We start from the raw sequence: 25,309 nt of genomic DNA on the forward strand, positions 1-25,309 counted from the left end.
ACTAGACCTGGGGAAGGAGAGACTGGGATAGACCTCCTAGATAAACACTAGACCTGATGGAGAGACTGGGTTAGACCTACTAGATAAACACTAGACCTGATGGAGAGACTGGGTTAGACCTCCTAGATAAACACTAGACCTGATGGAGAGACTGGGTTAGACCTACTAGATAAACACTAGACCTGATGGAGAGACTGGGTTAGACCTCCTAGATAAACACTAGACCTGATGACGGAGAGGAGAGACTGGGTTAGACCTCCTAGATAAACACTAGACCTGGGGAAGGAGGGAGAGACTGGGTTAGACCCCCTAGATAAACACTAAACCTGATGACGGAGAGACTGAGTTAGACCTCCTAGATAAACACTAGACCTGATGACGGAGAGACTGGGTTAGACCTCCTAGATAAACACTAGACCTGATGACGAAGAGACTGGGTTAGACCTCCTAGATAAACACTAGACCTGATGAAGGAGAGGAGAGACTGGGTTAGACCTCCTAGATAAACACTAGACCTGATGAAGGAGAGACTGGGTTAGACCTCCTAGATAAACACTAGACCTGATGACGGAGAGGAGAGACTGGGTTAGACCTCCTAGATAAACACTAGACCTGATGAAGGAGAGGAGAGACTGGGTTAGACCTCCTAGATAAACACTAGACCTGATGAAGGAGAGACTGAGTTAGACCTAGATAAACACTAGACCTGATGACGGAGAGGAGAGACTGGGTTAGACCTCCTAGATAAACACCAGACCTGAGGAAGGAGAGACTGAGTTAGACCTCCTAGATAAACACTAGACCTGATGAAGGAGAGGAGAGACTGGGTTAGACCTCCTAGATAAACACTAGACCTGATGACGAAGAGACTGGGTTAGACCTAGATAAACACTAGACCTGGGGAAGGAGAGACTGGGTTAGACCTCCTAGATAAACACTAGACCTGATGACGGAGAGACTGGGTTAGACCTCCTAGATAAACACTAGACCTGATGACGAAGAGACTGGGTTAGACCTCCTAGATAAACACTAGACCTGATGACGGAGAGACTGGGTTAGACCTCCTAGATAAACACTAGACCTGATGAAGGAGAGACTGGGTTAGACCTCCTAGATAAACACTAGACCTGGGGAAGGAGAGACTGGGTTAGACCTCCTAGATAAACACTAGACCTGATGACGGAGAGACTGGGTTAGACCTCCTAGATAAACACTAGACCTGATGACGGAGAGACTGGGTTAGACCTCCTAGATAAACACTAGACCTGGGGAAGGAGAGACTGGGTTAGACCTCCTAGATAAACACTAGACCTGATGAAGGAGAGGAGAGACTGGGTTAGACCTACTAGATAAACACTAGACCTGATGACGGAGAGACTGGGTTAGACCTCCTAGATAAACACTAGACCTGATGACGGAGAGGAGAGACTGGGTTAGACCTCCTAGATAAACACTAGACCTGGGGAAGGAGGGGAGAGACTGGGTTAGACCCCCTAGATAAACACTAAACCTGATGACGGAGAGACTGAGTTAGACCTCCTAGATAAACACTAGACCTGGGGAAGGAGAGACTGGGTTAGACCTCCTAGATAAACACTAGACCTGATGACGGAGAGACTGGGTTAGACCTCCTGGATAAACACTAGACCTGATGAAGGAGAGACTGGGTTAGACCTCCTAGATAAACACTAGACCTGATGAAGGAGAGACTGGATTAGACCTCCTAGATAAACACTAGACCTGATGACGGAGAGGAGAGACTGGGTTAGACCTCCTAGATAAACACTAGACCTGATGAAGGAGAGGAGAGACTGGGTTAGACCTCCTAGATAAACACTAGACCTGATGAAGGAGAGACTGAGTTAGACCTAGATAAACACTAGACCTGATGACGAAGAGGAGAGACTGGGTTAGACCTCCTAGATAAACACTAGACCTGATGACGGAGAGACTGGGTTAGACCTCCTAGATAAACACTAGACCTGATGACGAAGAGACTGGGTTAGACCTCCTAGATAAACACTAGACCTGATGACGGAGAGACTGGGTTAGACCTCCTAGATAAACACTAGACCTGATGAAGGAGAGATTGGGTTAGACCTAGATAAACACTAGACCTGATGACGGAGAGACTGGGTTAGACCTCCTAGATAAACACTAGACCTGGGGAAGGAGAGACTGGGTTAGACCTCCTAGATAAACACTAGACCTGATGACGGAGAGACTGGGTTAGACCTCCTAGATAAACACTAGACCTGATGACGGAGAGACTGGGTTAGACCTCCTAGATAAACACTAGACCTGGGGAAGGAGAGACTGGGTTAGACCTCCTAGATAAACACTAGACCTGATGAAGGAGAGGAGAGACTGGGTTAGACCTACTAGATAAACACTAGACCTGATGACGGAGAGACTGGGTTAGACCTCCTAGATAAACACTAGACCTGGGGAAGGAGGGGAGAGACTGGGTTAGACCCCTAGATAAACACTAAACCTGATGACGGAGAGACTGAGTTAGACCTCCTAGATAAACACTAGACCTGGGGAAGGAGAGACTGGGTTAGACCTCCTAGATAAACACTAGACCTGATGACGGAGAGACTGGGTTAGACCTCCTGGATAAACACTAGACCTGATGAAGGAGAGACTGGGTTAGACCTCCTAGATAAACACTAGACCTGATGAAGGAGAGACTGGATTAGACCTCCTAGATAAACACTAGACCTGATGACGGAGAGGAGAGACTGGGTTAGACCTCCTAGATAAACACTAGACCTGATGAAGGAGAGGAGAGACTGGGTTAGACCTCCTAGATAAACACTAGACCTGATGAAGGAGAGACTGAGTTAGACCTAGATAAACACTAGACCTGATGACGAAGAGGAGAGACTGGGTTAGACCTCCTAGATAAACACCAGACCTGAGGAAGGAGAGACTGGGTTAGACCTCCTAGATAAACACTAGACCTGATGACGGAGAGACTGAGTTAGACCTCCTAGATAAACACTAGACCTGATGATGGAGAGACTGGGTTAGACACCCTAGATAAACACTAGACCTGGGGAAGGAGAGACTGGGATAGACCTCCTAGATAAACACTAGACCTGATGGAGAGACTGGGTTAGACCTCCTAGATAAACACTAGACCTGATGGAGAGACTGGGTTAGACCTACTAGATAAACACTAGACCTGATGGAGAGACTGGGTTAGACCTCCTAGATAAACACTAGACCTGATGACGGAGAGACTGGGTTAGACCTACTAGATAAACACTAGACCTGATGGAGAGACTGGGTTAGACCTCCTAGATAAACACTAGACCTGATGACGGAGAGACTGGGTTAGACCTCCTAGATAAACACTAGACCTGGGGAAGGAGAGACTGAGTTAGACCTCCTAGATAAACACTAGACCTGATGAAGGAGAGGAGAGACTGGGTTAGACCTCCTAGATAAACACTAGACATGGGGAAGGAGAGACTGGGTTAGACCTCCTAGATAAACACTAGACCTGATGAAGGAGAGGAGAGACTGGGTTAGACCTCCTAGATAAACACTAGACCTGGGGAAGGAGAGACTGGGTTAGACCTCCTAGATAAACACTAGACCTGATGAAGGAGAGACTGGGTTAGACCTACTAGATAAACACTAGACCTGATGGAGAGACTGGGTTAGACCTCCTAGATAAACACTAGACCTGATGGAGAGACTGAGTTAGACCTCCTAGATAAACACTAGACCTGAGGAAGGAGAGACTGGGTTAGACCTCCTAGATAAACACTAGACCTGATGAAGGAGAGGAGAGACTGGGTTAGACCTAGATAAACACTAGACCTGATGGAGAGACTGGGTTAGACCTACTAGATAAACACTAGACCTGATGGAGAGACTGGGTTAGACCTCCTAGATAAACACTAGACCTGATGACGGAGAGGAGAGACTGGGTTAGACCTCCTAGATAAACACTAGACCTGGGGAAGGAGGGGAGAGACTGGGTTAGACCCCCTAGATAAACACTAAACCTGATGACGGAGAGACTGAGTTAGACCTCCTAGATAAACACTAGACCTGATGACGGAGAGACTGGGTTAGACCTCCTAGATAAACACTAGACCTGATGACGAAGAGACTGGGTTAGACCTCCTAGATAAACACTAGACCTGATGAAGGAGAGGAGAGACTGGGTTAGACCTCCTAGATAAACACTAGACCTGATGAAGGAGAGACTGGGTTATACCTCCTAGATAAACATTAGACCTGATGAAGGAGAGACTGGGTTAGACCTAGATAAACACTAGACCTGATGAAGGAGAGACTGGGTTAGACCTCCTAGATAAACACTAGACCTGATGAAGGAGAGACTGGGTTAGACCTCCTAGATAAACACTAGACCTGATGACGGAGAGGAGAGACTGGGTTAGACCTCCTAGATAAACACTAGACCTGATGAAGGAGAGGAGAGACTGGGTTAGACCCCCTAGATAAACACTAGACCTGATGAAGGAGAGACTGAGTTAGACCTAGATAAACACTAGACCTGATGACGGAGAGGAGAGACTGGGTTAGACCTCCTAGATAAACACCAGACCTGAGGAAGGAGAGACTGAGTTAGACCTCCTAGATAAACACTAGACCTGATGAAGGAGAGGAGAGACTGGGTTAGACCTCCTAGATAAACACTAGACCTGATGACGAAGAGACTGGGTTAGACCTAGATAAACACTAGACCTGGGGAAGGAGAGACTGGGTTAGACCTCCTAGATAAACACTAGACCTGATGACAGAGAGACTGGGTTAGACCTCCTAGATAAACACTAGACCTGATGACGAAGAGACTGGGTTAGACCTCCTAGATAAACACTAGACCTGATGACGGAGAGACTGGGTTAGACCTCCTAGATAAACACTAGACCTGATGAAGGAGAGATTGGGTTAGACCTAGATAAACACTAGACCTGATGACGGAGAGACTGGGTTAGACCTCCTAGATAAACACTAGACCTGGGGAAGGAGAGACTGGGTTAGACCTCCTAGATAAACACTAGACCTGATGACGGAGAGACTGGGTTAGACCTCCTAGATAAACACTAGACCTGATGACGGAGAGACTGGGTTAGACCTCCTAGATAAACACTAGACCTGGGGAAGGAGAGACTGGGTTAGACCTCCTAGATAAACACTAGACCTGATGAAGGAGAGGAGAGACTGGGTTAGACCTACTAGATAAACACTAGACCTGATGACGGAGAGACTGGGTTAGACCTCCTAGATAAACACTAGACCTGATGACGGAGAGGAGAGACTGGGTTAGACCTCCTAGATAAACACTAGACCTGGGGAAGGAGAGACTGGGTTAGACCTCCTGGATAAACACTAGACCTGGGGAAGGAGAGACTGGGTTAGACCTCCTGGATAAACACTAGACCTGATGAAGGAGAGACTGGGTTAGACCTCCTAGATAAACACTAGACCTGATGAAGGAGAGACTGGGTTAGACCTAGATAAACACGAGACCTGATGGAGAGACTGGGTTAGACCTCCTAGATAAACACTAGACCTGATGAAGGAGAGACTGGGTTAGACCTCCTGGATAAACACTAGACCTGATGGGGAGACTGGGTTAGACCTCCTAGATAAACACTAGACCTGATGACGGAGAGGAGAGACTGGGTTAGACCTCCTAGATAAACACTAGACCTGATGAAGGAGAGGAGAGACTGGGTTAGACCTCCTAGATAAACACTAGACCTGGGGAAGGAGAGACTGGGTTAGACCTCCTAGATAAACACTAGACCTGATGAAGGAGAGACTGAGTTAGACCTCCTAGATAAACACTAGACCTGATGACGAAGAGGAGAGACTGGGTTAGACCTCCTAGATAAACACCAGACCTGAGGAAGGAGAGACTGGGTTAGACCTCCTAGATAAACACTAGACCTGATGACGGAGAGACTGAGTTAGACCTCCTAGATAAACACTAGACCTGATGATGGAGAGACTGGGTTAGACCTCCTAGATAAACACTAGACCTGGGGAAGGAGAGACTGGGTTAGACCTCCTAGATAAACACTAGACCTGATGAAGGAGAGACTGGGTTAGACACCCTAGATAAACACTAGACCTGGGGAAGGAGAGACTGGGATAGACCTCCTAGATAAACACTAGACCTGATGGAGAGACTGGGTTAGACCTCCTAGATAAACACTAGACCTGATGGAGAGACTGGGTTAGACCTACTAGATAAACACTAGACCTGATGGAGAGACTGGGTTAGACCTCCTAGATAAACACTAGACCTGATGGAGAGACTGGGTTAGACCTCCTAGATAAACACTAGACCTGATGGAGAGACTGGGTTAGACCTACTAGATAAACACTAGACCTGATGGAGAGACTGGGTTAGACCTCCTAGATAAACACTAGACCTGATGGAGAGACTGGGTTAGACCTCCTAGATAAACACTAGACCTGATGACGGAGAGGAGAGACTGGGTTAGACCTCCTAGATAAACACTAGACCTGGGGAAGGAGGGGAGAGACTGGGTTAGACCCCCTAGATAAACGCTAAACCTGATGACGGAGAGACTGAGTTAGACCTCCTAGATAAACACTAGACCTGATGAAGGAGAGGAGAGACTGAGTTAGACCTCCTAGATAAACACTAGACCTGATGGAGAGACTGGGTTAGACCTCCTAGATAAACACTAGACCTGATGGAGAGACTGGGTTAGACCTCCTAGATAAACATTAGACCTGATGAAGGAGAGACTGGGTTAGACCTCCTAGATAAACACTAGACCTGATGAAGGAGAGACTGGGTTAGACCTCCTAGATAAACACTAGACCTGATGACGGAGAGACTGGGTTAGACCTCCTAGATAAACACTAGACCTGATGGAGAGACTGGGTTAGACCTCCTAGATAAACACTAGACCTGATGAAGGAGAGACTGGGTTAGACCTCCTAGATAAACACTAGACCTGGGGAAGGAGAGACTGGGTTAGACCTAGATAAACACTAGACCTGATGGAGAGACTGGGTTAGACCTCCTAGATAAACACTAGACCTGATGGAGAGACTGGGTTAGACCTCCTAGATAAACACTAGACCTGGGGAAGGAGAGACTGGGTTAGACCTAGATAAACACTAGACCTGATGGAGAGACTGGGTTAGACCTCCTAGATAAACACTAGACCTGATGGAGAGACTGGGTTAGACCTCCTAGATAAACACTAGACCTGATGAAGGAGAGACTGGGTTAGACCTACTAGATAAACACTAGACCTGATGACGGAGAGACTGGGTTAGACCTCCTAGATAAACACTAGACCTGATGACGGAGAGGAGAGACTGGGTTAGACCTCCTAGATAAACACTAGACCTGGGGAAGGAGGGGAGAGACTGGGTTAGACCCCCTAGATAAACACTAGACCTGATGACGGAGAGACTGGGTTAGACCTCCTGGATAAACACTAGACCTGATGACGGAGAGACTGGGTTAGACCTCCTGGATAAACACTAGACCTGATGAAGGAGAGACTGGGTTAGACCTCCTAGATAAACACTAGACCTGATGACGGAGAGACTGGGTTAGACCTCCTAGATAAACACTAGACCTGATGAAGGAGAGACTGGGTTAGACCTAGATAAACACGAGACCTGATGAAGGAGAGACTGGGTTAGACCTCCTAGATAAACACTAGACCTGATGAAGGAGAGACTGGGTTAGACCTCCTAGATAAACACTAGACCTGATGAAGGAGAGACTGGATTAGACCTCCTAGATAAACACTAGACCTGATGACGGAGAGGAGAGACTGGGTTAGACCTCCTAGATAAACACTAGACCTGATGAAGGAGAGGAGAGACTGGGTTAGACCTCCTAGATAAACACTAGACCTGAGGAAGGAGAGACTGGGTTAGACCTCCTAGATAAACACTAGACCTGATGACGGAGAGGAGAGACTGGGTTAGACCTCCTAGATAAACACCAGACCTGAGGAAGGAGAGACTGGGTTAGACCTCCTAGATAAACACTAGACCTGATGACGGAGAGACTGAGTTAGACCTCCTAGATAAACACTAGACCTGATGATGGAGAGACTGGGTTAGACCTCCTAGATAAACACTAGACCTGATGGAGAGACTGGGTTAGACCTCCTAGATAAACACTAGACCTGATGACGGAGAGACTGGGTTAGACCTCCTAGATAAACACTAGACCTGGGGAAGGAGAGACTGAGTTAGACCTCCTAGATAAACACTAGACCTGATGACGGAGAGACTGGGTTAGACCTCCTAGATAAACACTAGACCTGATGACGGAGAGACTGGGTTAGACCTACTAGATAAACACTAGACCTGATGGAGAGACTGGGTTAGACCTCCTAGATAAACACTAGACCTAATGACGGAGAGACTGGGTTAGACCTCCTAGATAAACACTAGACCTGGGGAAGGAGAGACTGAGTTAGACCTCCTAGATAAACACTAGACCTGATGACGGAGAGACTGGGTTAGACCTCCTAGATAAACACTAGACCTGGGGAAGGAGAGACTGAGTTAGACCTCCTAGATAAACACTCGACCTGATGAAGGAGAGGAGAGACTGGGTTAGACCTCCTAGATAAACACTAGACCTGATGAAGGAGAGACTGAGTTAGACCTAGATAAACACTAGACCTGATGACGGAGAGGAGAGACTGGGTTAGACCTCCTAGATAAACACCAGACCTGAGGAAGGAGAGACTGGGTTAGACCTCCTAGATAAACACTAGACCTGATGACGGAGAGACTGAGTTAGACCTCCTAGATAAACACTAGACCTGATGATGGAGAGACTGGGTTAGAGACCCTAGATAAACACTAGACCTGATGAAGGAGAGACTGGGTTAGACACCCTAGATAAACACTAGACCTGGGGAAGGAGAGACTGGGATAGACCTCCTAGATAAACACTAGACCTGATGGAGAGACTGGGTTAGACCTCCTAGATAAACACTAGACCTGATGACGGAGAGACTGGGTTAGACCTCCTAGATAAACACTAGACCTGATGACGGAGAGACTGGGTTAGACCTACTAGATAAACACTAGACCTGATGGAGAGACTGGGTTAGACCTCCTAGATAAACACTAGACCTGATGACGGAGAGACTGGGTTAGACCTCCTAGATAAACACTAGACCTGGGGAAGGAGAGACTGAGTTAGACCTCCTAGATAAACACTAGACCTGATGACGGAGAGACTGGGTTAGACCTCCTAGATAAACACTAGACCTGGGGAAGGAGAGACTGAGTTAGACCTCCTAGATAAACACTAGACCTGATGAAGGAGAGGAGAGACTGGGTTAGACCTCCTAGATAAACACTAGACCTGGGGAAGGAGAGACTGGGTTAGACCTCCTAGATAAACACTAGACCTGGGGAAGGAGAGACTGAGTTAGATCTCCTAGATAAACACTAGACCTGATGAAGGAGAGGAGAGACTGGGTTAGACCTCCTAGATAAACACTAGACCTGATGACGGAGAGACTGGGTTAGACCTCCTAGATAAACACTAGACCTGATGAAGGAGAGACTGGGTTAGACCTAGATAAACACGAGACCTGATGAAGGAGAGACTGGGTTAGACCTCCTAGATAAACACTAGACCTGATGAAGGAGAGACTGGGTTAGACCTCCTAGATAAACACTAGACCTGATGAAGGAGAGACTGGATTAGACCTCCTAGATAAACACTAGACCTGATGACGGAGAGGAGAGACTGGGTTAGACCTCCTAGATAAACACTAGACCTGATGAAGGAGAGGAGAGACTGGGTTAGACCTCCTAGATAAACACTAGACCTGAGGAAGGAGAGACTGGGTTAGACCTCCTAGATAAACACTAGACCTGATGACGGAGAGGAGAGACTGGGTTAGACCTCCTAGATAAACACCAGACCTGAGGAAGGAGAGACTGGGTTAGACCTCCTAGATAAACACTAGACCTGATGACGGAGAGACTGAGTTAGACCTCCTAGATAAACACTAGACCTGATGATGGAGAGACTGGGTTAGACCTCCTAGATAAACACTAGACCTGATGGAGAGACTGGGTTAGACCTCCTAGATAAACACTAGACCTGATGACGGAGAGACTGGGTTAGACCTCCTAGATAAACACTAGACCTGGGGAAGGAGAGACTGAGTTAGACCTCCTAGATAAACACTAGACCTGATGACGGAGAGACTGGGTTAGACCTCCTAGATAAACACTAGACCTGATGACGGAGAGACTGGGTTAGACCTACTAGATAAACACTAGACCTGATGGAGAGACTGGGTTAGACCTCCTAGATAAACACTAGACCTAATGACGGAGAGACTGGGTTAGACCTCCTAGATAAACACTAGACCTGGGGAAGGAGAGACTGAGTTAGACCTCCTAGATAAACACTAGACCTGATGACGGAGAGACTGGGTTAGACCTCCTAGATAAACACTAGACCTGGGGAAGGAGAGACTGAGTTAGACCTCCTAGATAAACACTCGACCTGATGAAGGAGAGGAGAGACTGGGTTAGACCTCCTAGATAAACACTAGACCTGATGAAGGAGAGACTGAGTTAGACCTAGATAAACACTAGACCTGATGACGGAGAGGAGAGACTGGGTTAGACCTCCTAGATAAACACCAGACCTGAGGAAGGAGAGACTGGGTTAGACCTCCTAGATAAACACTAGACCTGATGACGGAGAGACTGAGTTAGACCTCCTAGATAAACACTAGACCTGATGATGGAGAGACTGGGTTAGAGACCCTAGATAAACACTAGACCTGATGAAGGAGAGACTGGGTTAGACACCCTAGATAAACACTAGACCTGGGGAAGGAGAGACTGGGATAGACCTCCTAGATAAACACTAGACCTGATGGAGAGACTGGGTTAGACCTCCTAGATAAACACTAGACCTGATGACGGAGAGACTGGGTTAGACCTCCTAGATAAACACTAGACCTGATGACGGAGAGACTGGGTTAGACCTACTAGATAAACACTAGACCTGATGGAGAGACTGGGTTAGACCTCCTAGATAAACACTAGACCTGATGACGGAGAGACTGGGTTAGACCTCCTAGATAAACACTAGACCTGGGGAAGGAGAGACTGAGTTAGACCTCCTAGATAAACACTAGACCTGATGAGAGACGGAGAGACTCCTAGATAAACACTAGACCTGGGGAAGGAGAGACTTTAGACCTCCTAGATAAACACTAGACCTGATGAAGGAGAGGAGAGACTGGGTTAGACCTCCTAGATAAACACTAGACCTGGGGAAGGAGAGACTGGGTTAGACCTCCTAGATAAACACTAGACCTGGGGAAGGAGAGACTGAGTTAGATCTCCTAGATAAACACTAGACCTGATGAAGGAGAGGAGAGACTGGGTTAGACCTCCTAGATAAACACTAGACCTGATGAAGGAAAGGAGAGACTGGGTTAGACCTCCTAGATAAACACTAGACCTGATGAAGGAGAGGAGAGACTGGGTTAGACCTCCTAGATAAACACTAGACCTGATGAAGGAGAGGAGAGACTGGGTTAGACCTCCTAGATAAACACTAGACCTGATGAAGGAGAGGAGAGACTGGGTTAGACCTCCTAGATAAACACTAGACCTGATGAAGGAGAGGAGAGACTGGGTTAGACCTCCTAGATAAACACTAGACCTGATGAAGGAGAAGAGAGACTGGGTTAAACCTCCTAGATAAACACTAGACCTGATGACGGAGAGACTGGGTTAGACCTCCTAGATAAACACTAGACCTGATGAAGGAGAGGAGAGACTGGGTTAGACCTCCTAGATAAACACTAGACCTGATGAAGGAGAGGAGAGACTGGGTTAGACCTCCTAGATAAACACTAGACCTGATGAAGGAGAGGAGAGACTGGGTTAGACCTCCTAGATAAACACTAGACCTGATGAAGGAGAAGAGAGACTGGGTTAAACCTCCTAGATAAACACTAGACCTGATGACGGAGAGACTGGGTTAGACCTCCTAGATAAACACTAGACCTGATGAAGGAGAGGAGAGACTGGGTTAGACCTACTAGATAAACACTAGACCTGATGACGGAGAGACTGGGTTAGACCTCCTAGATAAACACTAGACCTGATGAAGGAGAGGAGAGACTGGGTTAGACCTCCTAGATAAACACTAGACCTGATGACGGAGAGACTGGGTTAGACCTCCTAGATAAACACTAGACCTGATGAAGGAGAGGAGAGACTGGGTTAGACCTCCTAGATAAACACTAGACCTGATGAAGGAGAGGAGAGACTGGGTTAGACCTCCTAGATAAACACTAGACCTGATGAAGGAGAGACTGGGTTAGACCTCCTAGATAAACACTAGACCTGGGGAAGGAGAGACTGGGTTAGACCTGTGTTAGACCGCTGAGCTAAAGGCGATATGGGAGGTGGGAGAGTGCGGAACATTAAAGATGGACATGATCTGGTAATTAATGACATCTGTTGTAGCAGTACTTCAATATAACTAGGGAGAGACTGTGTTAGACCTCCTAGATAAACACTAGACCTGGTAATTAATGACATCTGTTGTAGCAGTACTTCAATATAACTAGGGAGAGACTGTGTTAGCCTTCTGAGCTAAAGCCTAAACTTAATGAGCTAATGTAGGTCTTCACATCTTAACCAAAATGACGTATCGTGTCATTCTCAGTAGGATTATATAATAGACCTGTGTGTTGTGTGGCAGTGCTGCTTCTCACCGATGAGTACGGAGAAGAAGAACATGGAGACAGGGATGTTGAGGATGGGGGACGTCACGTTCAGGAACCAGTTAGGAGTCACGGGGAAGAACCGCAGGAACAGGAGGAAGAAGAACAGACTGCTACGGTTCTCCTCCACCTGACAGAGAGAGGGAAGGAGAGGGCATGGGAGAGGAGGAGGGAGAGGGCATGGGAGAGAGGGAAGGAAGGAGAGCATGGGAGAGAGGGAAGGAGAGGGCATGGGAGAGGAGGAGGGAGAGAGAGAAGGAGAGGGCATGGGAGAGAGGGGGTGGGAGAGAGGGAAGGAGATGTCATGGGAGAGAGGAGGAGGTAGAGATAGAAGGAGAAAACATGGGAGAGGAGGAGGTAGAGAGGGAAGGAGAGGGCATGGGAGAGGAGGAGGTAGAGAGGGAAGGGGAGGGCATGGGAGAGAGGGGGTGGGAGAACAGAGGAGGTAGAGAGGGGATGGGAGAACAGAGGAGGTAGAGAGGGGTGGGAGAACAGAGGAGGTAGAGAGGGAAGGGAGAGAGGGGGAGGGAGAGAGGAGGAGGTAGAGAGAGGGGGCGGGAGAAAGGAGGTGGGAGAGAGGGGGTGGTAGAGGGGAGGGAGAGAGGGAAGGAGAGAGGAGGTTGAGAGGGGGTGGTAGAGAGGGGGTGGGATAACGGAAGAGGTAGAGGGAAGGAGAGAGGAGGAGGTAGAGAGGGGTGGGAGAATGAAGGAGATAGAGAGGGAAGGAGAGAGGGGGTGGGGGAGAGGAGGAGGTAGACGGGGGGTGGGAGAACAGAGGAGAGAGAGGGGGAAGGAGGAGGGGTGGGAGAACGAAGGAGATAGAGAGGGTGGGAGGAGGGGTGGGAGAACGAAGGAGATAGAGAGGGTGGGAGGAGGGTGGGAGAACGAAGGAGATAGAGAGGGTGGGAGGAGGGGTGGGAGAACGAAGGAGATAGAGAGGGTGGGAGGAGGGGTGGGAGAACGAAGGAGATAGAGAGGGTGGGAGGAGGGGTGGGAGAACGAAGGAGGTAGAGAGGGAAGGAGGAGGGGTGGGAGAACGGAGGAGATAGAGAGGGAAGGAGGAGGGGTGGGAGAACGGAGGAGATAGAGAGGGAAGGAGGGGTGGGAGAAAGGAGGAGGTAGAGAGGGAAGGAGGAGGGGTGGGAGAATGGAGGAGATAGAGAGGGAAGGAGGGGGTGGGAGAACGGAGGAGGTAGAGAGGGAAGGAGGGGGGTGGGAGAATGGAGGAGATAGAGAGGGAAGGAGGAGGGGTGGGAGAACGGAGGAGATAGAGAGGGAAGGAGGAAATAGAGGGTGGTAGAGAGCAGGAGGTAAAGCGGAAGAAAGAACTGTCATTTTAAATGTACTTATTAATGAATGATTGGAGGGATATTACTAAAGTCCCAACACTGTAAAAGAACACATGGCATTCTGCATTCTTACCCCGTGTAACACGCTTAGTTATGTTTCCCTTGTCACTGTTTATGTGTTCCTATTGGTCGGTTGAATTTACATATCAATAAGGTGTTATGTCATAGGTCATGCTTGCAGATAGGGGGAGGTCACGTTCTGAAATAGTGCATTTTATACATTATATACTTCTAGGGCCTTTTATTGTCCCCCAGCACGAGGTGCACATTTGTAATGATCATGCTGTTTTAATCAGCTTCTTGATATGCCACACCTGTCAGGTGGATGGATTATCTTGGCAAAGGAGAAATGCTCACTAACAGGGTTATAAACAAATATGCGTACAACATTTGAGAAAAATAAGCTTTTCGTGCAGTATGGAAAATGTCTGGGATCTTATTTCATGAAACCAACACTTTACATGTTGTGTTTATATTTTAGTTCAGTGTATATTTGTGTACATTACCTGTTAGATATTGGTGGCTTCCTGGGATGCACTTTTCTATAAGAGAGAGTTACCCAGCATGCACTAATTCAGTTATTTCCATGCCAACAGACGATTCGCAAATCTGCAGCGATCAACATACTGTTGTCCTGAACATGTGTTTCCTGGTGTCTTATCGTCAGAATAATCACCGATCAACTGGGACCGCTGGCTGGACAGTCTTTTCTTTACAAACCAAAAACCCAAGAGAGTTACGAAGTACGATCACATCTGTTATACTGGTGATCAGACCAGTCTTCTGCTTCTCACTGGTCATCTGTTATACTGGTGATCAGACCAGTCTTCTGCTTCTCACTGGTCATCTGTTATACTGTCTGCACTGTTATACTGGTGATCAGACACTGTTATACTGGTGATCAGACACTGTTATACTGGTGATCAGACACTGTTATACTGGTGATCAGACACTGTTATACTGGTGATCAGACACTGTTATACTGGTGATCAGACACTCTTATACTGGTGATCAGACACTGTTATACTGGTGATCAGACACTCTTATACTGGTGATCAGACACTGTTATACTGGTGATCAGACACTGTTATACTGGTGAACAGACCAGTCTTCTGCTCCTCACTGGTCCTCTGTTACACCTGTCTGACCTAATGTGTAAGCCAATGACAATGTAAGAGGAGACACACACACACACACACACACACCCCTCTAGTCTATCTTTAGAGAATTGTAATCAAAGGACAAGAGGCAAAGGAAGGGTCTTGTACCCCCCCCTCCAGTCCTCCTCCAACAACCCCATGGTACTGTACCCCCCCCCCAGTCCTCCTCCAACAACCCCATGGTACTGTACCCCCCCCCCCCTCCTCCAACAACCCCATGGTACTGTACCCCCAGTCCTCCTCCAACAACCCCATGGTACTGTACCCCCCCCCCCCAGTCCTCCTCCAACAACCCCATGGTACTGTACCCCCCCCCCAGTCCTCCTCCAACAACCCCATGGTACTGTACCCCCCCCCCCCCCAGTCCTCCTCCAACAACCCCATGGTACTGTACCCCCCCAGTCCTCCTCCAACAACCCCATGGTACTGTACCCCCAGTCCTCCTCCAACAACCCCATGGTACTGTACCCCCCCAGTCCTCCTCCAACAACCCCATGGTACTGTACCCCCCCCCCCCCCAGTCCTCCTCCAACAACCCCATGGTACTGTACCCCCCAGTTCTCCTCCAACAACCCCATGGTACTGTACCCCCCCCCCCAGTTCTCCTCCAACAACCCCATGGTACTGTACCCCCCCCCCCCAGTTCTCCTCCAACAACCCCATGGTACTGTACCCCCCCCCCCAGTCCTCCTCCAACAACCCCATGGTACTGTACCCCCCCCCCAGTCCTCCTCCAACAACCCCATGGTACTGTACCCCCCAGTTCTCCTCCAACAACCCCATGGTACTGTACCCCCCCCCCCCCCCAGTCCTCCTCCAACAACCCCATGGTACTGTACCCCCCCCAGTTCTCCTCCAACAACCCCATGGTACTGTACCCCCCCAGTTCTCCTCCAACAACCCCATGGTACTGTACCCCCCCCCAGTTCTCCTCCAACAACCCCATGGTACTGTACCCCCCCCCAGTTCTCCTCCAACAACCCCATGGTACTGTACCCCCCCCAGTCCTCCTCCAACAACCCCATGGTACTGTACCCCCCCCAGTTCTCCTCCAACAACCCCATGGCACTGTGGAGTGGAACAACATACTCTGTCTCTCTGTCACACCTTGTTCTGCAGCATGTCCACCTTGTCAGGGAACAGGCGTGTGACGTAGCTCTTCCCGAAGGCAGCAGAGAGCAGGTAACAGAAGGTAGAGCCGGTGGTGGTCAGAAGACAGGCCAGGACCAGACCCTGCCATGGACCAAACAGCGCCCCCGCCAGCATGTTCTGGGAAGCACAGGGGATGAGCAATGCTGAGCAGTGGTGGGAAAAGTACCCAATTGTCATACTTGAGTAAAAGTAAAGATACCTTCATAGAAAATGACTTAAGTGAAAGACACCCAGTAAAATACTACTTGAGTAAAAGTCAAAAGTATATGATTTTTAAATATACTTAAGTACCAAAAGTTAACTGAAAACATAAATCATTTCAAAATGTTTATATTAAGCAAACCAAAAAACACAATGTTCTAGTTTGTTTATCTACAGATATCCAGGGTCACACTCCCACACTCCATCACTCCCACACTCCATCACTCCCACACTCCCACACTCCCACACTCCCACACTCCCACAATCCATCACTCCCACACTCCATCACTCCCACACTCCATCACTCCCACACTCCCACACTCCATCACTCCCACACTCCCACACTCCCACACTCCATCACTCCATCACTCCCACACTCCATCACTCCCACACTCCATCACTCCCACACTCCCACACTCCATCACTCCCACACTCCATCACTCCCACACTCCATCACTCCCACACTCCATCACTCCCACACTCCCACACTCCCACACTCCATCACTCCCACACTCCATCACTCCCACACTCCATCACTCCCACACTCCATCACTCCCACACTCCATCACTCCCACACTCCATCACTCCCACACTCCACTCTCCAACACTCCCACACTCCATCACTCCCACACTCCACTCTCCAACACTCCCACTCTCCCACACTCTGACACTCCAACACTACCACATTATTTACAAATGAAGCATGTGTGTTTAGTGAGTCTGCCAGATCAGAGGCAGTAGAGATGACCAGGGATGTTCTCTGTTTAGTGAGTCCACCAGATCAGAGGCAGTAGGGATGACCAGGGATGTTCTCTGTTTAGTGAGTCCGCCAGATCAGAGGCAGTAGGGATGACCAGGGATCTTCTCTGTTTAGTGAGTCCGCCAGATCAGAGGCAGTAGGGATGACCAGGGATGTTCTCTGTTTAGTGAGTCCTCCAGATCAGAGGCAGTAGGGATGACCAGGGATGTTCTCTGTTTAGTGAGTCCACCAGATCAGAGGCAGTAGGGATGACCAGGGATGTTCTCTGTTTAGTGAGTCCACCAGATCAGAGGCAGTAGGGAGGACCAGGGATGTTCTCTTGATAAGTGCGTGAATTGGACCATTTTCATGTCCTGCTAAGCATTCAACATGTAACTAATACTTTTGGGTGTCAGGGAAAATGTGTGGAGTAAAAAAGTACATAATTTTCTTTAGGAATGTTTTGAAATAAAAGTTGTCAAAAAATATAAATAGTAAAGTACAGATACCCCCAAAAACTACTTAAGTAATACTTCAAAGTATTTTTACTTAAGTACTTTACACCCCTACTGGTGAGGGTCAGGAGGCTGTTCTGACCATGGATTGAGGTTCTGGTCTTAGGGTCATAGGTTCATGGACACTTGGAAACATGTGTTCTATGGATGGAGGTTCTGGTCTTTAGGGTCATAGGTTCATGGAAACAAAGTGTGTGTTCCATGGATGGAGGTTCTGGTCTTTAGGGTCAAAGTAGGTTCATGGATGGACAAAGTGTGTGTTCCATGGATGGAGGTTCTGGTTTTAGGGTCATGGGTTCATTGTGTGTTCCATGGATGGAGGTTCTGGTCTTTAGGGTCATAGGTTCATGGAAACAAAGTGTGTGTTCCATGGATGGAGGTTCTGGTCTTTAGGGTCATAGGTTCATGGAAACAAAGTGTGTGTTCCATGGATGGAGGTTCTGGTCTTAGGGTCATAGGGTCATGGAAACAAAGTGTGTGTTCCATGGATGGAGGTTCTGGTCTTTAGGGTCATAGGTTCATGGAAACAAAGTGTGTGTTCCATGGATGGAGGTTCTGGTCTTAGGGTCATAGGTTCATGGAAACAAAGTGTGTGTTCCATGGATGGAGGTTCTGGTCTTTAGGGTCATAGGTTCATGGAAACAAAGTGTGTGTTCCATGGATGGAGGTTCTAGTCTTTAGGGTCATAGGTTCATGGAAACAAAGTGTGTGTTCCATGGAAGGGTGTAATGTTAGTCCCTCTTACCAGGAAGGAGGAGCCAGGGATGGCGAAGGACTGTTTGTAGATGTAGGCACTACAGAACAGCAGCACCACGTAGCCTGTGTGTTCTGTCTTATAGAACTGCAGCATCTCAGCCAGCTCCCTCAGCTCATCCAGGTCCGACGGGAACTTCAGTCTGGAAGGAAACAAACACCAGCAACATCAGATAACATGGTTCCTAGTAATAGTGTCAGATTTAGACCGAAATATTGGCACCTAGTTACTGTTTGCACCAGGGGATTATTATTATTTTTCAAACGGGAATTGAGGACACTGAGGACAGAGCATTTAAGGTAACACAGGCGAAGGCCATAGGAAGGGGTTATAGGTCATAGGAAGGGGTTATAGGTTATACATTATAGGAAGGGTTATAGGTCATAGGAAGGGGTTATAGGTCATAGGAAGGGGTTGTAGGTCATAGGAAGGGGTTGTAGGTCATAGGACGGGGTTATAGGTCATAGGACGGGGTTATAAGTTATAGGAAGGGGTTATAGGTTATAAATTCTAAAAAGGGGTTATAGGTCATAGAAAGGGGTTATAGGTTATAGGAAGGGGTTATAGGTTATAGGAAGGGGTTATAGGTTATAGCCAGCCATAGTACACACAGTACAGACATACTACGGCTGTATATGCATATACTATGTCTGTGTGTACTACGGCTGTGTGTACTACAGCCGTAGTATATACAGCCATAGTATACACAGCCATAGTATACACAGCCATAGTATACACAGACATAGGATATACAGCCATAGGATATACAGCCATAGGATATACAGCCATAGTACACACAGCCATAGTATACACAGCCATAGTATACACAGCCATAGTATACACAGCCATAGTATACACAGCCATAGTATACACAAACATAGGATATACAGCCATAGGATACACAGCCATAGTACACACAGACATAGGATATACAGCCATAGGATATACAGCCATAGTATATACAGACATAGGATATACAGCCATAGGATATACAGCCATAGTATACACAGCCATAGTATATACAGCCATAGTATACACAGCCATAGTATACACAGCCATAGAATACACAGACATAGGATATACAGCCATAGAATATACAGCCATAGGATATAAGGCCATATGATATACAGCCATAGGATATACAGCCATAGGATATAAGGCCATAGGATATACAGCCGTAGTATACACAGCCATAGGATATACAGCCGTAGTATACACAGCCATAGGATATACAGCCATAGTATACACAGCCATAGGATATACAGCCGTAGTACAGACAGCCATAGGATATACAGCCGTAGGATACACAGCCGTAGTACAGACAGCCATAGGATATACAGCCGTAGTACACACAGCCATAGTACACACAGCCATAGTATACACAGCCATAGTATACACAGCCATAGTATATACAGCCACAGTATACACAGCCATAGTATACACAGCCATAGTATACACAGCCATAGTATATACAGCCATAGGATATACAGCCATAGTACACACAGCCATAGTACACACAGACATAGGATATACAGCCATAGTATATACAGCCATAGAACAGACAGTCGTAGTACAGACAGTCATTGTACAGACAGTCGTAGTACAGACAGTCGTAGTACAGACAGCCATAGTATATACAGCCATAGAACAGACAGTCGTAGTACAGACAGCCATAGTATATACAGCCATAGAACAGACAGTCGTAGTACAGACAGTCGTAGTACAGACAGTCGTAGTACAGACAGCCGTAGTTGTAGTCATATAGGGAAGACATAATGCTCAGTCCCCAGTCGGCTGGTGTATGACTCATCTAAACTTGACTCTCTAGAGTATTGGGAATCTGGGGACACCCTAATCTGACATCATAGACAGGTCAAACACAGACTAAAGTGGGCATGGCTGGTGCCCGTGTGCAGCATGAGAGAGAGAGGTTTCCAGATGGCGGAGAGAGAGTATGAAACAGGATATGGGACAGAAATAGCGGCTTTTGCTCTGGGATTTCTGCCTCTGCTAGTTTCGATGCTGGAAGTATCAGGCTCCTCAGCAGTGACGCAGACACACGCAAACAGAATGAACCATAAACCATGAAACCTGAGCTGCTGGTATCACATCTAATTGTTGAGCTGAATGGGATGAATGGAAGGCAAAGCCACGGTGGTATTCCTCAGCACATCGTGTCCAGTGTTATGTCCTGGGAGGCACCTCATCAGAACCTTCCGGTGTGTATCTCTCAGCACACCGTGTCCAGTGTTATGTCCTGGGTGGCACCTCATCAGAACCTTCCGCACACCGTGTCCAGTGTTATGTCCTGGGTAGCACCTCATCAGAACCGTCTGGTGTGTATCCCTCAGCACACCGTGTCCAGTGTTATGTCCTGGGTAGCACCTCATCAGAACCTTCCGCACACCGTGTCCAGTGTTATGTCCTGGGAGGCACCTCATCAGAACCTTCCGGTGTGTATCTCTCAGCACACCGTGTCCAGTGTTATGTCCTGGGTGGCACCTCATCAGAACCTTCCGCACACCGTGTCCAGTGTTATGTCCTGGGTAGCACCTCATCAGAACCGTCTGGTGTGTATCCCTCAGCACACCGTGTCCAGTGTTATGTCCTGGGTAGCACCTCATCAGAACCGTCTGGTGTGTATCCCTCAGCACACCGTGTCCAGTGTTATGTCCTGGGTAGCACCTCATCAGAACCTTCCGGTGTGTATCTCTCAGCACACCGTGTCCAGTGTTATGTCCTGGGTAGCACCTCATCAGAACCTTCCGGTGTGTATCTCTCAGCACACCGTGTCCAGTGTTATGTCCTGGGTAGCACCTCATCAGGACCGTCCGGTGGTGGACCCAGCAGGAGACCCTAGAGACCCAGTGGTGTCCTCCTGTCCAGGCCGTCCATCCACCTCTGGATGTCTGTTCTCTAATAGAAGTGTACAGTGTTATGTTCTGGGTAGCACCACATCAGGACCGTCCGGTGGTGGACCCAGCAGGAGACCCTAGAGACCCAGTGGTGTCCTCCTGTCCATCCACCTCTGGATGTCTGTTCTCTAATAGAAGTGTACAGGCCTGATAAACATGACGGCAGGGTCGTGAAACTCCTTTATAATTAGGGAGGATGAAATATGATGGGACGATGGCATCACGCCAACCAAGACAAGTGTGTCCTGTCCAGGGTTAGATCAGAGCTGTGTGTTCTCATTACTCATCAGACTGAGGAGGACAGTATTTCAGGCCAAGTGAACCTAAGCCAACCAAGACAAGTGTGTCCTGTCCAGGGTTAGATCAGAGCTGTGTGTTCTCATTACTCATCAGACTGAGGAGGACAGTATTTCAGGCCAAGTGAACCTAAGCCAACCAAGACAAGTGTGTCCTGTCCAGGGTTAGATCAGAGCTGTGTGTTCTCATTACTCATCAGACTGAGGAGGACAGTATTTCAGGCCAAGTGAACCTAAGCCAACCAAGACAAGTGTGTCCTGTCCAGGGTTAGATCAGAGCTGTGTGTTCTCATTACTCATCAGAGTGAGGAGGACAGTATTTCAGGCCAAGTGAACCTAAGCCAACCAAGACAAGTGTGTCCTGTCCAGGGTTAGATCAGAGCTGTGTGTTCTCATTACTCATCAGAGTGAGGAGGACAGTATTTCAGGCCAAGTGAACCTAAGCCAACCAAGACAAGTGTGTCCTGTCCAGGGTTAGATCAGAGCTGTGTGTTCTCATTACTCATCAGACTGAGGAGGACAGTATTTCAGGCCAAGTGAACCTAAGCCAACCAAGACAAGTGTGTCCTGTCCAGGGTTAGATCAGAGCTGTGTGTTCTCATTACTCATCAGACTGAGGAGGACAGTATTTCAGGCCAAGTGAACCTAAGCCAACCAAGACAAGTGTGTCCTGTCCAGGGTTAGATCAGAGCTGTGTGTTCTCATTACTCATCAGACTGAGGAGGACAGTATTTCAGGCCAAGTGAACCTAAGCCAACCAAGACAAGTGTGTCCTGTCCAGGGTTAGATCAGAGCTGTGTGTTCTCATTACTCATCAGACTGAGGAGGACAGTATTTCAGGCCAAGTGAACCTAAGCCAACCAAGACAAGTGTGTCCTGTCCAGGGTTAGATCAGAGCTGTGTGTTCTCATTACTCATCAGACTGAGGAGGACAGTATTTCAGGCCAAGTGAACCTAAGCCAACCAAGACAAGTGTGTCCTGTCCAGGGTTAGATCAGAGCTGTGTGTTCTCATTACTCATCAGACTGAGGAGGACAGTATTTCAGGCCAAGTGAACCTAAGCCAACCAAGACAAGTGTGTCCTGTCCAGGGTTAGATCAGAGCTGTGTGTTCTCATTACTCATCAGACTGAGGAGGACAGTATTTCAGGCCAAGTGAACCTAAGCCAACCAAGACAAGTGTGTCCTGTCCAGGGTTAGATCAGAGCTGTGTGTTCTCATTACTCATCAGAGTGAGGAGGACAGTATTTCAGGCCAAGTGAACCTAAGCCAACCAAGACAAGTGTGTCCTGTCCAGGGTTAGATCAGAGCTGTGTGTTCTCATTACTCATCAGACTGAGGAGGACAGTATTTCAGGCCAAGTGAACCTAAGCCAACCAAGACAAGTGTGTCCTGTCCAGGGTTAGATCAGAGCTGTGTGTTCTCATTACTCATCAGACTGAGGAGGACAGTATTTCAGGCCAAGTGAACCTAAGCCAACCAAGACAAGTGTGTCCTGTCCAGGGTTAGATCAGAGCTGTGTGTTCTCATTACTCATCAGACTGAGGAGGACAGTATTTCAGGCCAAGTGAACCTAAGCCAACCAAGAGAGGCCACGGCCAGATCTCCACTGGGGCAGAAACCATAAACATAGGAGAGAAGGTGGGGCTGGATGAGACACACAGGGGTTTAGAGTAGGCCTATAGGAACATCATTTGAAAACAGGAACTACTGTGATATAATCACCTGTCAAAAACACCATCAGGCAAGGACAAATACTTTGAGAGAACAGCAACCAGCTGTGACATTTCCTCTGAATTAGCCTACACTGACAAGTCAGGTGTTTGATGATGTCATTTTCATAACTTAAAGTCGTGCGGTCGTCTGAGGGAAATGAGATGCTGCCAAACGCAGTGATTATGACAGCACCTCCATGGACTCTGCGCCGTCTGTCAATACACTTATCAACAACATAATCCTACAACAGATAACCACTCTGGGACTTTAATGTTACATTAGATCTATTACATAAATGGTGATGTCACTATGCTATTATTACCCCTAATAAAACACTGTGGAAGTCGCTATATATTGACTTATTTGACAAGTTGTATACGTAAACATGTCCTAGAAAGTGTCATTGTACAAGCAGGCAGCTGCTGTAGCCTATAATTATTATGCTAATAGCAACAACAAAAAAGTCTTGCGACATCTTGCGAATTGTAGCTGTAGATCTGTTGAGGCTGGCTACCTGTACTCTACAACTTCCACGTCCACGTCCCCCTCTGCGCTCTCGTTGTTTAACTCCACCGCATGTCGCCGGTGAAGATGTTGCGGTCCGGGCGGCAGGAAAGTGGACAGGAGATAGAGGTATAACGTTGCCGCTCCTACCACAGATAATAAACCCGAAATGGAGCCCATTGCTACGCGCTACACCGACCTCCTTATCAGAAAGGTTTGTTCGGTGACCGACTCCCGGTGTCGGTGTTGAGAAGTGGACGTCACAGTTTAACTTCTGACAGTTGCCCTGTGGTCCTGGAATGCTTCCAACTATGTCTTCACTAGAGGGCAGCCTCGTGTTCTCTGGTGGTCAAGTACCAGACTAGAGTATTGAGGATCATTGTCTGGACCTTGATGTTATGAACTACAGTTGGCTCTCCTTACACCAAAATATGTTTTTGGGCAACAAGCTTGTTTCTCTGCACTACAACAGACATTGATGAAGGTATTAGCTGGTTTCTCTGCACTACAACAGACATTGATGAAGGTATTAGCTGGTTTCTCTGCACTACAACAGACATTGATGAAGGTTAAATCTGGTTTCTCTGCACTACAACAGACATTGGTGAAGGTATTAGCTGGTTTCTCTGCACTACAACAGACATTGATGAAGGGTTTCTCTGCACTTTGAGAAGGTATTAGCTGGTTTCTCTGCACTACAACAGACATTGATGAAGGTATTAGCTGGTTTCTCTGCACTACAACAGACATTGATGAAGGTTAAATCTGGTTTCTCTGCACTACAACAGACATTGGTGAAGGTATTAGCTGGTTTCTCTGCAATACACCAGACATTGATGAAGGTATTAGCTGGTTTCTCTGCACTACAACAGACATTGATGAAGGTATTAGCTGGTTTCTCTGCACTACAACAGACATTGATGAAGGTGTTATCTGGTTTCTCTGCACTACAACAGACATTGATGAAGGTATTAGCTGGTTTCTCTGCAATACACCAGACATTGATGAAGGTATTAGCTGGTTTCTCTGCACTACAACAGCTGGTGTATGATGAAGGTATCATTACATTGTTAATAATAACTTACAACACTACAACACCAAGTAGTGAAACTGTGTGAAGTTACACTCAGCCACCAGTAGAGGGCAGGCTCACTTGGGGCTCATGTACAACGCACTGAAACTCACTCTACTGTACATGTGCTTATAGCAGAAACGTACCATCTC

At 47.6% G+C, this 25,309-nt stretch overlaps 1 protein-coding gene across 1 annotated transcript in view; it reads right to left on the minus strand.

Moving 5' to 3' along the window:
• Nucleotides 1-24,364, minus strand: part of LOC124025007 (transmembrane protein 41A-B-like) — a 39,673-nt gene extending 15,309 nt beyond the window's left edge. Inside the window, exons 1-4 of the mRNA XM_046338708.1 lie at nucleotides 24,096-24,364; nucleotides 18,647-18,797; nucleotides 16,402-16,563; nucleotides 12,777-12,915 (exon numbers count right to left, since the gene is read on the minus strand). Coding sequence (XP_046194664.1) covers nucleotides 12,777-12,915; nucleotides 16,402-16,563; nucleotides 18,647-18,797; nucleotides 24,096-24,265 — 622 coding nt within the window. The 5' untranslated portion in view covers nucleotides 24,266-24,364. The remainder of the gene's footprint in view (nucleotides 1-12,776; nucleotides 12,916-16,401; nucleotides 16,564-18,646; nucleotides 18,798-24,095) is intronic.
• Nucleotides 24,365-25,309: the final 945 nt, after the last annotated feature.

This window comes from Oncorhynchus gorbuscha, unplaced genomic scaffold (genome assembly GCF_021184085.1).
Source record: "Oncorhynchus gorbuscha isolate QuinsamMale2020 ecotype Even-year unplaced genomic scaffold, OgorEven_v1.0 Un_scaffold_2116, whole genome shotgun sequence".
Classification (NCBI taxonomy): Eukaryota; Metazoa; Chordata; class Actinopteri; order Salmoniformes; family Salmonidae; genus Oncorhynchus; species Oncorhynchus gorbuscha.